Consider the following 15614-nt stretch of genomic DNA (forward strand, 5'->3'; position numbering starts at 1 on the left):
AGCCTCCGTATCCAGACTAGTTGTAAATAAACTTCCAAGAAATGACCCTTTCCCTCTTCCATAACTACATGCAAAACAATTTTTCTTAATAAGGGGGAAATTGGGGTGGCTAGGTGGCTCAGTAAGAGCACCGGCAGCAGAGTCAGGAAGACCCGAGTTCAGTTCCGGCCTCAGACACTTAACCCCCACACACAAAAAAAACTAGCCATGTAAACTTGGGCAAGTTACTTAACCCCAATTGCCCTTCAAAAGGAAAAAAAAGGGGGGGAGGGAATTAAACTTCAGTAGGAACCATTGCTGCATGGATGACATTTCATCATTATAAGAATTTTTTCCCCTTAAGGTATGAGTTTAGGAAATCTTACTAAAGGAAGTGAGAGAAAGATGATAAAATTGATATCATTTATAATGTTCCTGCCCTGTAGAATGTTAAAGCACCTCCTTTAGTCTTTTTTATTCTCTTTTTTTACAGTTTTGGTTTTTCTTTTTGCATTTGTTATCTTTCTTTCCCACTGTCTCCTTAATTGAACAATAAAGTAAAATAACACTCATTAAAAATATTCATAATTCAGCAAAACAAATTCTCACATTGGCCTTTTCCAGAAATGTGCATCTCAATTCTATTTTAAGTTTATTTATCACCTCAGTGGCAGGAGTTTAGTGTGATTCTTTCTTTCCTTCCGTCCTTTCATTCTTTCCCTTTTTTTTTTTTTGAAGAGTGAAGCCAGGGCAATTGGGGTTAAGTGACTTGCCCAAGGTCACATGGCTAGTAAGTGTTAAGTATCTGAGGTCACATTTGAACTCAGGTCCTCCTGTCTCCAGGGCCAGTGCTCTATTCACTATGCCACCTAGCTTCCCCTCTATGGGTATTTCTTTTTCATCTTTTGACTGCTAAGAAAAGAGCTGGCATAAATATTTTTTGTACATAAGGATTCTTTTCCTTTAATCTTTTTGGGGAGTGGGGTAGAGACCTAATAGTTGTGTAGTTGGGTCATGAAGGACCCAAACCTTTAATAACTTAGACATAGTTCCAAAACTAATTCACAGCTCTATCAACAGTGCATAAGTATGCTTGTTTTCCCAAAGCCCCTTCCAACTTGTTTTATTTTCTAAACAACTTACTCTTTTTTTTTTTTTTTGCTTTTTGGAGGGCAATTGGGGTTAAGTGACTTGCCCAAAGTCACATGGCTAGTAATTGTGTCAAGTGTCTGAGGTCGGATCTGAACTCAGGTCCTCCTGACTCCAGAGCCGGCGCTCTATTCACTGCGCCACATAGCTGCCCCAAACATTTTTTTCCTCTTTTTGGAGGCCAGTTGGGGTTAAGTAACTTGCCCAAGGTCACACGGCTAGTTTTTTTGGGTGTGTGCTAAGTGTCTGAGGCCGAATCCGAAGTCGGGTCCTTCTGACTTCAGGGTCAGCGCTCTACTCACTGTGCCACCTAGCCACCCCTAAAGATACAATTGTGGGTTTTTTTGTCCAATTTTGTATTCAAGAATTAGATAAATTCAGTTATTCTCTTACACATTTTGATAATTGTATATTTTACAAAACGACTTTTCATTTAAGTGGTTCTTAGTGATGATTTTCAAGGCTGTCATAATTTCTTTAAATTCTTACTCTGTCATCTGTCACAAGATATCCCTGTTAGCTTTGTGCCTTTTATAAATTTGCTAAGCATGACATCTATATCTTTATCTAAGTCATAGATGAAGATATTGGACAGCAAATGACCCAGGATAGATCTCAAGGCTACTTTGCCAGAGTCCTCTTTCCATTATGACACTGATCAGTTAATGACTACTCTTTAGTTATCATCTGCAAGTCTCAAGGTTTTTTTTTTAAATTGTATTGTTATTTAATCCACATTTTATTCATATTCTTCATAAGGACAGCATGCAAAACTTTGAAAAATTTATTGCTGAAATATATATAGTATGTCTGTGGTATCAAATTGATATACCAGTTTAATAACCTTGTTAAAAAAAAGGAAATTAGATTAGTCTGGCATGATTTGTTACATAATAATACTTAGTGATTCCTTATTCCCTTTCTAAATTCTTACAAACCATCCTAATAATGTGTCTTAGCAATTTTCAAATAATTCGATATATTACCAATCTATAGTTTGTAAACTCCATCTTGTTTTTTATTTAGAAAAAATTGGTTATTTGTTTTTCTCTAGTGTTGTATCTTCCACCCTTCAGGAGTTTTCAATAATCACTAATAACAGTTCAGTGATTTGTATTTGGTAGTGATTTTGGTACCTTAATATGCAATTTATATAGGCTAATGACTTGAGTTCATTGAAGGCAATTAGATATATTCTTATAATCTAATTTATTTTGGATTTTATATTCCAGATAACCATTTTTCTTTTTCTTCTTATTCTGAAGACTGTTTTTTTTTTTTTTTTGGTAAAGAAAGCAGAAGCAAAGTAAGATTTCATTATTTTTGCTTTCTTCTCAGAAAATAAAAACAGATAGGGGCTGCTAAGTGGCACAGTTTATAGAACACTGGCCCTCAAGTCAGGAGGACCTGAGTTCCAATGTGGCCTCAGAAACTTGATACTTACTAGCTGTGTGACCCTGGGCAAGTCATTTAACCTCCAATTGCCTCACCTCCCCCCCCCCCCAAATAAATAAATGAAGCAAATACCTGGTGTTTTCTAATTTACTTTTGTTTGGAAAGTATGCTATGGATTCAGGTGATGGGATTTATAAATGTAGGGACTGATAGTGGAGAGGTGTATGGGGAGGAGATATACAGGTTAGGGTACAGAAGAATTTCAAGAATAAATGTATGTCATTCCTTGACATGTCTCTAATTTAAGATTCTGGCGTATAGATACATAATTATTTAAAAAACAAAACACCAAACCAAATTTTTAGCATTTTCTGCTTTCTGAATTTGAAGAAGTGTGCCACTAAATTTTGCAGACCAGTTATCAGAAGTGTCCAGTTTCTTTGCATGTCTTATGCGGTCATGATTTTTGGCTAACTGAAGTAAAAGTACAAATGAGATTTTAAAAGGGAATTATGTTTTACTGCCAGTATAAGCTTTGCATTTCCATTTTTCTTCTACTTCTTACCAGATGGCCCTGGATCCCCTTCAATGGGGGGTATTCAATATTTTTTGGTCCTGCTAGATTGTGATGATACTGTAATATTACATATTACACATATAATACATAGTATGGCTAGTTGATATGTCACACTTTTTTTTTGGAAGAAATTGTTGGGATGTAACCAGTCAATTATTGCTGTATACAGTTTTAAATATTAGTAGAACTTCAGGTTCTATGTTCAAATAGATAGTAGGAAAATAGCAGTGTTTATTTTTTCCAAAAGTGGCTAAATTACAAATGCTTCATACAAATAAGACACAAACTTTTTTGGTAGTCAGTTTTCAAATTGAGTATAAACATTGCATTGTCTAAAAGTAAAAAAATTTCTTTTGAATTTCTGATTTCCAGAAAAAAAATTGCTTCCCCGTTTAATATCTCTTCTAGCCTTCCTACTTTCCAAAACTATGCTCAGTATTTTCCCCAAGTGCTTATGGGTGGCAGATGCACTCCATGTTTTTGGCCTCACGGACTATACTTTCTATGTTCCCGGTCAGTAAGTCTGCCACCTGTCTTGGTCTGCTTTGAGCAGTAGGCACCAGACGCTTTTGGCAACTATTTAGTTCAGTGCAAATAGAGAATCACTTTATGTAAAGAGTTGGTTTGCACAAGGCATGTGATGAGGACTTATGTTAAAATTGACTTTGTTGCCCTGGAATTTCACAAGATCAATAACTAAGAATAAAGGCAAAAAAACAAAGATTTAAATAGTCACCCTCAAATTAATATTTATCAAGTTGTTCCAGCTGCTTAAGTTGATGTTACAGGATAGAGTTATAGTCTATGTTACAGGGGGGAAAAATCTAAAGGGAAAATAGTAATTACTCAAGTTTTTTTATATTACTTTTCATATTTATTCAAACAAGGACAACAGCTGATATTTTTAAAAAATATCTATCAGTAGCTTCTTAGTGGTTAAATTTTTTTTTCATAATCTCTCTCCCCTTGGCTCCCCCCACCCCTCTGTTTTGGTAGCCATCTTCCAACTTTCTGAGTGACTTCTAGCTTTTTGATATATTTTTTTTTTGCTTAAATAAAAGAGTATTCATGCTATTGACACAAGACAAAAATTTAACATTTGGGGTTTGAAAAGCTGGAAATCATTTCACTGCTATCATCATTGTCATCATCATCAAAAAGATCTTCAATATCACTAAAGAAATGTACATCAACTGTTTTTTCATTGGCTGCCAAATTCTTCCAGGGTTCCTGGCTGCCTCCTGTCTTGTCCGAACAGGGTCTTCCCCATTTGGGAACGTTGTATCTACAGGCAGTTTCATGTTTCCTTCAGCCTAGCCATCCATCTCATCTTGGCCTGTCCCGTCCTGGCATGTCCAGTTCCCTGTTTGGCTTGCTCTGCACTTATGTAAAGCCTGTAAATTAAAAGCCTGTACTGAACACCAAGTTTGGAAGAGGTAGAATAGCCAGTTGAAATGTGAATGAGATTTTTTTGAGAGGAATAAATATTTGTGACAGTTTACTATAAAGAATTTCATGAGTTTCTTTTCTTTTATATTCATTTCTGCTTAAATGAATACATTTTATTCATTGTTGTCATTGCTCTTTATCTTTAATCAGGGTTGGTTATTTTCACAGCACAGATGCTACTCTCGAGTTATTGTAGGCTCCTACATTTTGTCCAGTACATTTTTTTAGGTAGGTTCTTTAAAAGTTTTCTAAAGTGAAATGACATATATTCATGTATATATTATGTGTATATGAATACATATTACACATATTTATACTTATGACTCTATTTACCACATTTAACTCTATTCTAAAATTGAAGATCAGTTTCTTTAACAGGAAAAAATGGGAGATAAGGGTTTAAAAGTGTATCCTGGACAGTGGGCTTCCTCTGGGGTCTACCCTGTCCTAGGGGGTGGGGGAGAGGCAAAGAAAAACTAGTTGTGCCACTGACACGGATGACTTTTTCCTTCTCTCATAGCTTCTGCTAATGATATTTTTATTTATCATTTTGTTTATTAGTTTTATTGATACCTTTTGTTTTTACATAGTGTCGTTTCCAGATGTGTGCCTCATTTATCTGTCCTTCAGCCCTGATCCCTCTCATTAACAAAACAGTTTGCTGGAGATGCAGGGTCAGTCTGCAGAAAGGAGCCAAATTCGTTGTTACATTTACTTAGACTTCACCCTCCTTTTAGTCCTCTTTTCTTTACATTATCACATTGTATACTTTGTTTTCTTGGTTCTTCTTACTTTACATTAGTTACTACACGTTCCCATATTTTTTTCTGAATTCTGTGTATTTGTTATTTCTTAGGCAGCTCAGAGGTTTAGTAGGCCCCTAGGTGGTGTGGTGGTTGGAGAATTGGGCCTGGAATCAGGAAGACTTGAGTTCACATTTGCCCTACAACACCAGCTGAGTGAGGTTAGGCTAGTTACTTTGTGTACCTCAGTTTTCTTGATTGTAAAATGGGGACAATAATACCACCTACTTCCCAAGGTTGTTGTGAAGATAAAATGATATTATATGTGTAAAGTGCTTAGCACAGTGCCTGGCCCATACTGGGAACTTAAATATCTGTTCCCTTCATCTTGCCTTTCCCTTCTTTGTGCACAGTAATACTCTGTTGTATTCTTATATCTCTGTTTGCTCAGTTGTTCCCCCAATTAAGAGTAATCTACCTTATTTACAAGTAGTTCTTTGCTGCTAGAAAAAAGTGCTACTGTATATATTTTGGTATTCATGTAGCAAAAATATTTATTTGGCATAAAATTGGAGAATTGGAAGGCTCACAGATTTTAGATCTGGCAGGATCCTTAGAGTTAATTTCTTATAGGCTCCCCTACTCTATTTTAAAAATGAGGAAAATGAGGCCCAAAGAGGTTGAGTAGTCTGCCCAAACTTAAACAGAGTGACAAAGCACTTTTGACTTCCAAACCAGCATTCTTTCCACTGCATTTCTGGGGGTAATTAGGTATCAGTTTCTCCATGATTTGGAAAAGGGGGAGTAATGGCTTCTGGGTCTCTCCTGGGGAATGAAGGCATCAAACTCATTACCAAAAGTTCCTAATTTGGAGATTTAGAAGTCTAGAAGTGAATTCAAAATAATATGCCAAATTAATTTCTTCGTTATATTTTATGTTTTAGCATAATTCTAAGTTTTTGTTCATGGTATTTCTTTGGATATCAGTAATGCTTCAGAATTATAGAAAGACATTGCTGTGTGGTGTGAAGAGCTCTGAATTTGAAGTCAGGGAATTTAGGATATATCAGTTATTCAGAGATATTCACTAAACATTTATTAGTGCCTACCTTATGTAGGCACTATGCTAAGTGTTGGGAATACAAAGAAAGACATAAGAAAGTTCCTGCCCTTAAGTAGCTCCCAAGTGAATGGGGGAAGACAACACAGAAAGAAGCTGAAAGGGGAGGGAGGGAAGTTGTGCAGCTGAGCAAGGAGATGATCTAAAGAGGTGATAATTTCAGAACTGATTTCATTTTGTAGAAGGATGACTTTCTGGAGGTTATCAAATCCAGAAAAGCAGGCTGACAAGATATGTGGGTTTTTCTTAATTACTCAGACTTGAGGGCAGTATGATGTAGTGGATGGTGAGCTATACTTGGGGTTTAGGAAGAGCTAGCTTAAGTCATAGATCAATTGCCAGCATGTGGGCGATTACACACCTTTAACATTAGGACTTGGGTTCAAATTTGAGCTTTTTACTTGCAAGTAGCTTTGTAACTTTGAACAAACCATTTATTCCTGGTCTGTTTCCTCTCCACTTTCAAATGTTATGCTTGAATTAGGATGATTGGTAGGTCCCTCACAATTTCAAAACTAAGATTCCTTGACCTTTCTTACTCCCCTATACTAAACCAGGCAAACAAATGAAAGATTACAAATATTTTTTTTTTTTTTGCATTTCTTGTTTGATGTTTTAAATAAATATTATCAGCATTTAGTGATGTATCCATCCTCTCAGGAATGGGACAGTGGGGGGTGGCATGGTATATTTGTGACCTTAGGTGACTCAGCCAGATATGTGTTTATAGGTTGAGGCAGCATGGGATGGTAGAAATAATCCTGACCTTGTGCTTTTGAGAGTTTGGCTTAAAGCCTGGTTACAAAATTTAGAAAAACTGTTATCTGTGGACAAACATCTTCACTTCTCCTCTCTCCTTCCCCCCCATCCCCTTCATCTGTGAACAGGGTTGATGATATTCTCACTATGTACCTCACAGTATTGTTGTAGGAAAAAGATCTTTGTAAATGGTAAGTGCTGTATAAATGTGGGTTTATATACATTCTAACGGATTCATGACCTTATCAATGTGGACATTACCTTCATTGGTGCAGATTACAGGCTATGCACAACTTTTCATCCTCTGCCCTTTTTATCTGTTTTTCCATAGGAGATCTTCCTACTTGAAGCCCTCTTCTGGTTGTTTAAATATTGGTGTATGGCATTCAGTTGGCTAGCTCTTAATTTATTGCTCTTAATATTTTAATAGCACCCTTTCTTTTCTAGTCCTATGTGTCTTTCAGGAGTAATTTTTTTTCTTTGCTTTTTTGGAGGGGGGAAGGCAGGGCAATTGGGGTTAAGTGACTTGCCTAAGGTCACATGGCTAGTAAGTGTTAAGTGTCTGAGACTAGATTTGAACTCAGGTCCTTCTGACTCTGGAGCAGGTGCTCTATTCACTTCACTACCTAGCCACCCCTAGGAGTTACTTCTCATTCAAGTCATCATTGGTTATGTGATCCCCACTACAAGTTCTTTATCCTGCCCTTTGGCTCACCTGAAATTTTGATTTTTATAAATTCCTAGCATTCTGGAATTGTAGCCAATTATCACCAGTGATGTGGTTGTCTTTTAAAAATGTGCTCTTGTAGCAACTAGCATCTTTACATTATTTAAAGTGCTGCCTAATTCCCCCAAATTAGATGTATCTCATTCTCATAGTCTTTTCTCAAACTATCTCATTTTTATCTAAGTGCCTATTTGACACACACCACACCCATACCACGCAATAATGTACTAGTTCTGTGGACTACCCATCTAAATGCATGTCAATGTATTATGCTTTCCTTGCTGAATTTAGCAAAAGCATGTTGTGTACATAGCTTTGTACTTAGCAAAAGGAGCAAAGCTGAAAATGACAGACTCAGTACTCAGAAACTTGCATTCTAGTTGTGTGGGAAAAGCATAAACATAGAAAAGCAACAAAAAGCAAGCAACTGGAAATTAAGGGGATGCCCATTAGTTGGGGAATGACAGAACAAATTATGGTGTGTAAATGTAATGAAATACTGAAAGGAACAGTTTGAGAAACCTAGGATGACTTAGGTGAACTGATGCAGAGTGAAGTGAATAGAACTTAAAGAATAATTTACACAAACAACAGTATTGGAAAGAAAAACTTTGAAAGACAGCTCTGATCTGTGTTATAGCCATGATTCAGGAGTACCAGTTAAAAATCATGCCTCCCACTTTTTAACAGGGATCTAATAGAGTTAAAATGCAGAATAAGGCTCCTATTTTTTGATATGGACAGAGGGAGAATTCAGTTTGCTTAAAATACTTTACAAGATTTTTGCTTTTCTTTTTTCCCCCTAATGGGAATCTGAGGAAGGAAGGAGCAGTAATTGGGTCATCAGAAATAAAAAAAAAATAGAAGGAGGGTCATTGAAGTATTTTTTGAAAAATGATCAAGAAATTCCAAAAGGTAGGGGCAGCTAGTTGTCTCATTGAATAGAGCACCGGCCCTGGAGTCAGGAAGACCTGAGTTCAAATGTGGCCTCAGAAACTTAACACAAAACTAGCCATGTGACCTTGGGCAAATCACTTAACCCCAACTGCCCTGCCTTCCCCCCTCCAAAAAAAAAACAAACTCCAAAAAGAATCATAGATGAATGAGACTGCTTTGAAAATTGCATGTTAAATTTATTATATGCTTAGAGGGAAAAAAAACTCTATGTAATAGAGTTTCTGTTCTACTTTGTGTGTAGAAATACTCATTTGTCATTTAAGTTCAGAACAAAAATAAATGAAAGTATTTCTAAAAAGGCATGATGTGAGGTAGAATGTGAGTTGGAGGAAAGGCAAAAGTACATTAGGAAAATTTAAGGAAGGAGAGAAGACATTTAGTGAGAAGATCAGGATAGGCTTCCTTGAAGATATAGTACTTCAGTTGAGTCTTGAAGAAGGAGAACTTCAACTGGCCAGATGTGAGGAAGGAGTCCATTCTAGGCATGGGAAGCTGCCAATGAGACTCTATGGTGGTAAATTTGTGGGACATTTCAAAGTCCTCTTGAGTTAGAATTTTGTGTGTATGAAGGTGAAATATCTGGAAAGGTAGATTGAAGCCACATTGTGGAAGGCCTTAAATTCTAGTCTAAATTTTTATTTTATCCATGACAATATGAAACAGCTGATGGTTTTGGAATGACAGTGAGAATGACAGCCTTATGGCAGTGGTGTGAAGGATGGATTAAGAAGGCAGAGTCAAGATGGAAGACCAGTTTTTGAGTTAGAATACTACATCTGATGAGAAGTGATGAGGGCCTGAGCTAGGATAGTGGCAGCCTATGGGTGCATAGACTGTGCTTCAGCATACTCAGCCCATGTTCTATGCACATCTTTGGGTGTCCATATAAATGGGAAGAGGTTGCAGAAGTAGGATGAGTAGGACATGACAAATAATTATATATGGGAGAATAAGGCTGAGAAGTTAACATTACTTCTGAGTTTTGCGTTCAGTTTTGGACATGTCAGACTTGAGGTATTAGTGTAACATCAAAGGTGAAATATCTGCTAAGCAGTGTAGAAATGCAGGAATGGAGTTCAGAGAAAGAGAATTAAGATAATAGACTTTAGAATTATTTGTTTAATTGAGCCAAAAGGTAATGGGAAGAGAGTATTATTGAGATGGGAGGACAGTGCCTTGGTGGGACACCCACACTTAGTGTGTGAAAAAAGAAGGTTGAAAAAAAAAAAGAATGATGAAGGAGACTGAGAACACAACTTATTCTCTCCTCATCTCTCCCATTGGGGTGGGGCATTTGACTTTTGAAGAGAAAACATAGGGACTCAGAGACATGATAGCTGTTTTTGAGCATTTGAAACTGCAGCATGGAAGATTGGTGAGACTTGTTCTGCTTGCTCCAGAGGGCAGAATTAGGAATATGTGGAAGTTTCAGATCATCCAGTCTAGGTTTACTTTAAGGAAAAACTTCCCAACAATGAGAGCTATCCCAAAGTGGAATGGAATGCCTCAGGGATGTACTTAGTGGGCTCCTCTTCACTAACATCTTCAAACGAGGCTGGATGACAATTTGTCAGTTGTGTCCTAGAAGGGATTCTAATTGAGGCCTTGATGGATTCACAGGTACCTTACAAAGCTAGGATTTTCTGATGTATCCGTACTCTGAAGCAGCACTGCATAAACGTTCAACTAACCCTGGGGACAAACATATCCCTTGTGCTTGTCTTTCTCAGAGGACAACCAGCTAGCAACACATGCTGATGCAGAGAAAAAGACGAGGGCATCTGTGAGCACCTGTATTTGCCCCAATGCAACTTTCTGCAAGATGTTATGTATGGACCAGTGGTTACTGGGTTTAAATTTTTTGCTTCACATACCTCTGGAATCAGCAGTTTCTCTCTGATATCCAAAGGACTTAGAGCTGGAAGGGAGGAAGTATGTTTATAGGCAGAGGTGGCTTGCAGGTATAATATGGAGACTCTAGACCATGTCAATGAGCATCAGTTGCAAGAATTGATATATTTACCTTGGAGAAAAAAAGGTTAGAGGGAGACATGATAACTTGCTTCATGTATTTGATGGCCTGTCATATCGTAGAAGGATTCGATTTCTTTTGTTTGGCTCTAAAGAGTAGGGCTAGAAATAGTGGAATGGAAGTTAACAGAGAGAGAGAGAGAGAGAGATTCACCGTATAGCTAATGAAAAACTTACCATTTAGAGAATTATAGAAGTAGAATGAGTGGCCTCAGGAAGTAAGAGGGTCAGTCTCCCTGGAGTTCTTCAAACAGAGCCTAGATTTTTATTTGCTAAGCCTAATAGAGAAGAGTTTCTTCTTCCACTTAGTAGGTGCCTAATAAATGTTTGTTGACATTGCATATAGTATAGGCCATTTATTTTCAGACTTCATTGATATGTTCAATTTTGCTGAACCATCTTCTGTCTATTCTTACAAGAGATGATTTTCTGGGAAAGAAGAGGGATAAGGCATATATTTTGAAATAAATGTAAAAACAAGGTATCAACGAAAAAATGTTTAAATGTTAATGAATTCAGGTCATTGAGGGCTAACTCTGAGACCTTGTGACTTTAGAGTTCATCTAATCCAAGCCCCTCACCAATCAGCAAATCAACAAGCTCCTATTAAGTGTCTGCTATTTGCCAGCACTGTACCAAGTGCTGGGTATACAGAGAAAAAATGGAAACTTTTCTTTCCTTTAAGGGGTTTACATTCAAATGGGGGAAACAAGGTATAAATGTACAAATATATCAAATCTGCACGAAATAAAAACAAGGTGGTTTTGGGAGGGAATGTGCTAACTGGAGAGAATCTGGAAAGACTTTACTTCTTGAAGGTGGTTTTTGAACTGAATCTTGAAGCAAGGAAGAGATTAAGGAGGGACCCAGAGATGGAAGCAGGCCTACGTAACTGAGTTATATAGTGTGTTGAGGGCATTGCTCTATTAAAAAACTAAAGGTAGTAAGGTACCAGGTTATGAAGAAGTTTCAATGCCATTTTACAAATGAGAAGACTGTGTCTCAGAGAAGTCAAGTGACTTACCCAAAGTCACATAGTAATTTCTGGGATTTTTCTTCCTTTCAAAAGTGTGACTACTGCTTTCTTAGCCTGGAACTTTCTTCAGCATGAAGCTGATACTGGAATATTCAACCACTTTTTTGTACTGCTCACCATGAAATATCCCTGTGTGCGGCCCAGCCTCTCCTCCTGTCATTTGTGAGTCCCTTTTGAAGCCTCTGTTTGGGGAAGGGCCCAGACTAGCCAGCCTTCATTCTGTTCTTGCACTCGTTCCTGACTTTCTATACTTCAAAATCATGTCCATGTGCCAGCTACCTCCCCTACCCTGCTTCATTTTCACCTCCTTTGTATGTTTTGTGGTCTTTTGTTAGAGTGGAAGCTCTTTGAAGGACTGGCCTGTCTTTTTGCTCAGATTTGTGTCTCCATTTCTTAGCATATACTAAGTGCTTAATAAATGCTGGTTTCCTTCCTTCCTTTCTTTGCACTGTTACCTAGGCTTTCTAGCTTCTGCACCCCACTATTTTCCTTTTGATAGTACTGATGAATGGCAGCAATAACAAAGATATTTTGCCATGGCCAGACTAGGCAATATAAATAATGTGCAGTGGCTTCTATTCCATGCTCCCTAGGTTAGCTGTGGCCACTTTCTTTAGTCCAGAGTGGTTACCTGGCTTCTGAGATCTAGCGATTAGTCACTAGAATAATATATATTAAAAGCACTTTAAAGAGTTAAAAAGCTCTATTAAAAAACCTAAGGCATCATTATAGGGAGTCCAAGAGTCCAGAAAGGGTATTAGCAGTCTGCTTGGCTCCTGACACTGACCTGGAACAAAGTTTCTGAATCCTACTATAAAACTTTGATAGATTGTGTCCTGAATTAGAAGTCAAATCAGCCATTAGATGCCTACTATGTGCAAGGACCTAGTATTTGTATTATCTCTAGGCTATAATCATTATAGATAAGAAGGGCAAGATAGGTTCCCTCCCTCAAGAAGCTTACATAACAGTTCCTTCTTTGTTCATCGATTTCCTCAGAAGGGGATCATGTAGACTGACAGGAAAACCAGACCAGACTCTGACATCTTGATAAGGATGCTGCGTGTTGAAGCTTGCACTGGTCAATCACCAAGTCTCTTGAGAGGGGGCCAAGGCAGAAAATCACTATGAATGAAGCAAAGATCACATCTTCACCAGAAAGTGGCATGGGGAGACCAGGATAGTAATCAATCTGGGTCAAGGGCCAGAGATGTCCCTTGTAATTTAAAATAGCATGTATTTGAAAAGTCATGGGATCAAAGGATTTAAAGGTGAAAGGGATCATATAGATCATCAGTCCAACTCCTTCACTTTATGGATGAGGAAACTAATGCCCAGAGAAATGAAGTGACTTGCCCAAGGTATTAGAGAGTTGGGATTTGAACCCAAGCCTGCCGATGTCAAATACAGCACTCTCTCCACTCTGTTATGCTATCATTTATATTAATCTTTAGAATATCAATATGCTTCCTTAAAATGAATTCATCTTTTTATATTTTGCCAAGCTTGATGTTGACATTAGTTTACATTTTCCAATCAGATAGCAATTTAAAGAGTAGCTATCATCAGCTAAGAAGAATTCTGGGTACTAAGAGAAAACCAATCTGACATGAAAAATTTGATGCAGATAATCCAAATAATGGACAAGCTTTATATAAGTGATTGTGAGTTGCATTTCTCTGTGTTATTTATGTGGAACCTTTAATTCATGTAAAATTGGAATTCATCTTGCATGTAGTTTTTTACTAAAGTTATCAACTTACCAGAAATTTCACTAGTCTCTCACACTTACACATATGATCTCTGGAAAATAACGTGATAATGGTGATTTTGTTCATTGTTGTTCAAGTTGTTTTTGACTCTTCATGACCCCATTTGGGATTTTCTTGGAGTGGTTTGCCATTTCCTTCTCTAACTCATTTTACAGAGGAGGAAACTTAGGCAAATGGGGTTAAATGACTTGCCCAGGGTCACCCAGCTAGTAAGTGTCTGAGGTCAGATTTGAACTCAGGAAAATGAGTCTTCCTACCTCCAGGCCTATCAGTTACACCACCTAGCTGCCTGGTGCTAATTAGCAGTAACTTTAGTTTTTATTAAACATTTCCCCTAAAGATTAGAATGGTTTAAGGCCCAAGTTAAATTCTTTAGACTTTGCTTCTACCTCAGGACCCATGCCAATTTACATGCCTAAATTAGCTGCAAATGACTCATTGTTGATGGTTGTGGTTTGGTGATGCTGTCACCAAAATGTACACTTGTGGCCACATCAGTAGGCTAGGTGAGTGATGAACCAGAGGGAGAAGTCTTGAGCATGTAAAGGTGGGATTGGGTTGCCATTGCAGTTCCTATATCCACTTCACTTAAACATTGCTGACATTTCTTGGCATTTACTTGGAGTGTTGAGATTTCTAAATCAGTTCCTAGAGTGCACAAGAGTTACCCAGCTCAGGTGATGAGATTTTCTAAACTTTTAGGTCCCTTGAAACTGAACTGAGATCCTTCAAACCCAGCATGAAAACACTTCAACCTTCTTTTAAGTTTAAGTAGCCCAATGTTGTGTGGAATAGAGGGCTACATGTTTTCCTCTGGTTTTATTACTAGTTATCAGTGCACTAAGATCATCTGGGAATGGCTTCCTTACACCTTTTCTTCTATCTGATTTACATTCCTATATATGGGGCCCTAGTGGGGTTATTTGTTTTCCACTGGTGAATGGAGGTATTGGTGGTAGAGGGCATCAAAAAAATCTTTGAAAAGTTGTCTGTTTTTTTTTTTTACACATGTTAAAAATTTCTAAACCTGCCTTTGAAATCTTTTCTTCCGAGGTAAAGAGTCCACAATTTGTTGGTTATATTTGATTGAAAATGTGTGACCATATCTTGGAACAGTCACCAAGAAATATTTGTATATAACTTTTTTACTTTTGAAAGTTGAATTATGAGAATTTATATCAACATTGTAGGTGTCTTCCCTTATGAGAAGTTTTTTTTGGTTTGTTTTTTGAGGGTCTCACTGGGAATGAAATGAGTGACCAAAACTTACTCATCAGCATTTGTCTGCTATTTACCTTAATCTAAGATAATGTGAGTTCTTTTAGGTACCTATGTTTAAAGTCTGGTTCTTGAAATTTTCTTTTCATGGAGCGTTTTGAAACTTTTTAATCACGTAAAAAGCTGGATGAATCATTTCATGAGTGGATTAGCTGTTATCTGAGAGAATCATTTGTATCACTGTTAGACTCAAAGCAAAGAAGTAAAAGGAGAGAGGAGAGAGAGAGATCAAAAAATGAAAGTGATATATCCGGGCATAATATGCCACCAACACTTGCCTCAGATCAAACATTATTATAGTTTAGTGAATGTCAGCTATGTTTATTCAACAAATATTTGGTTGCCTACTATGTGAAAGACATTTGGATAGAAATTGTAAAGGATCCCAAGGTACATATACCGCTGCCCTTGCCTTTAAGGTTTAACGATGGATTAAGAAGGGCAGACACGTAATTACCTATAGCTACTATATGAGGCAGGCTAAGTGTACACGAGTGGCTTACACAATATTATGCAGGAATTTGGAGGAGGGAGCTATCACTTCAGACTGGAGTGTCCAGAGAAGGCTTAATGGAGGAGGCATGTTTGAACTGGCCATTGAAGGATGGGTAAGATTTTTGACCACTGGAAGTGTGTGTGGAA

At 37.5% G+C, this 15614-nt stretch overlaps 1 protein-coding gene across 4 annotated transcripts in view; it reads left to right on the forward strand.

The window, feature by feature from the left end:
- CHD7 (chromodomain helicase DNA binding protein 7) overlaps positions 1-15614 on the forward strand; it is a 251575-nt gene that overhangs the window by 110031 nt on the left and 125930 nt on the right. Inside the window, exon 1 of one of the 4 annotated variants that reach the window (XM_069100002.1) lies at positions 15428-15580. The exons of the other annotated variants lie outside the window; for them this stretch is intronic. Coding sequence (XP_068956103.1) covers positions 15443-15580 — 138 coding nt within the window. The 5' untranslated portion in view covers positions 15428-15442. Of the gene's footprint in view, positions 1-15427; positions 15581-15614 lie in introns of those variants that run through there. 4 annotated transcript variants of the gene reach the window in all.

The sequence above is a fragment of the Petaurus breviceps genome, unplaced genomic scaffold (genome assembly GCF_028583685.1).
Source record: "Petaurus breviceps papuanus isolate PSGF00001 unplaced genomic scaffold, PetGlider_PUasm1.0 38, whole genome shotgun sequence".
In the NCBI taxonomy this organism is placed as follows: domain Eukaryota; kingdom Metazoa; phylum Chordata; class Mammalia; order Diprotodontia; family Petauridae; genus Petaurus; species Petaurus breviceps.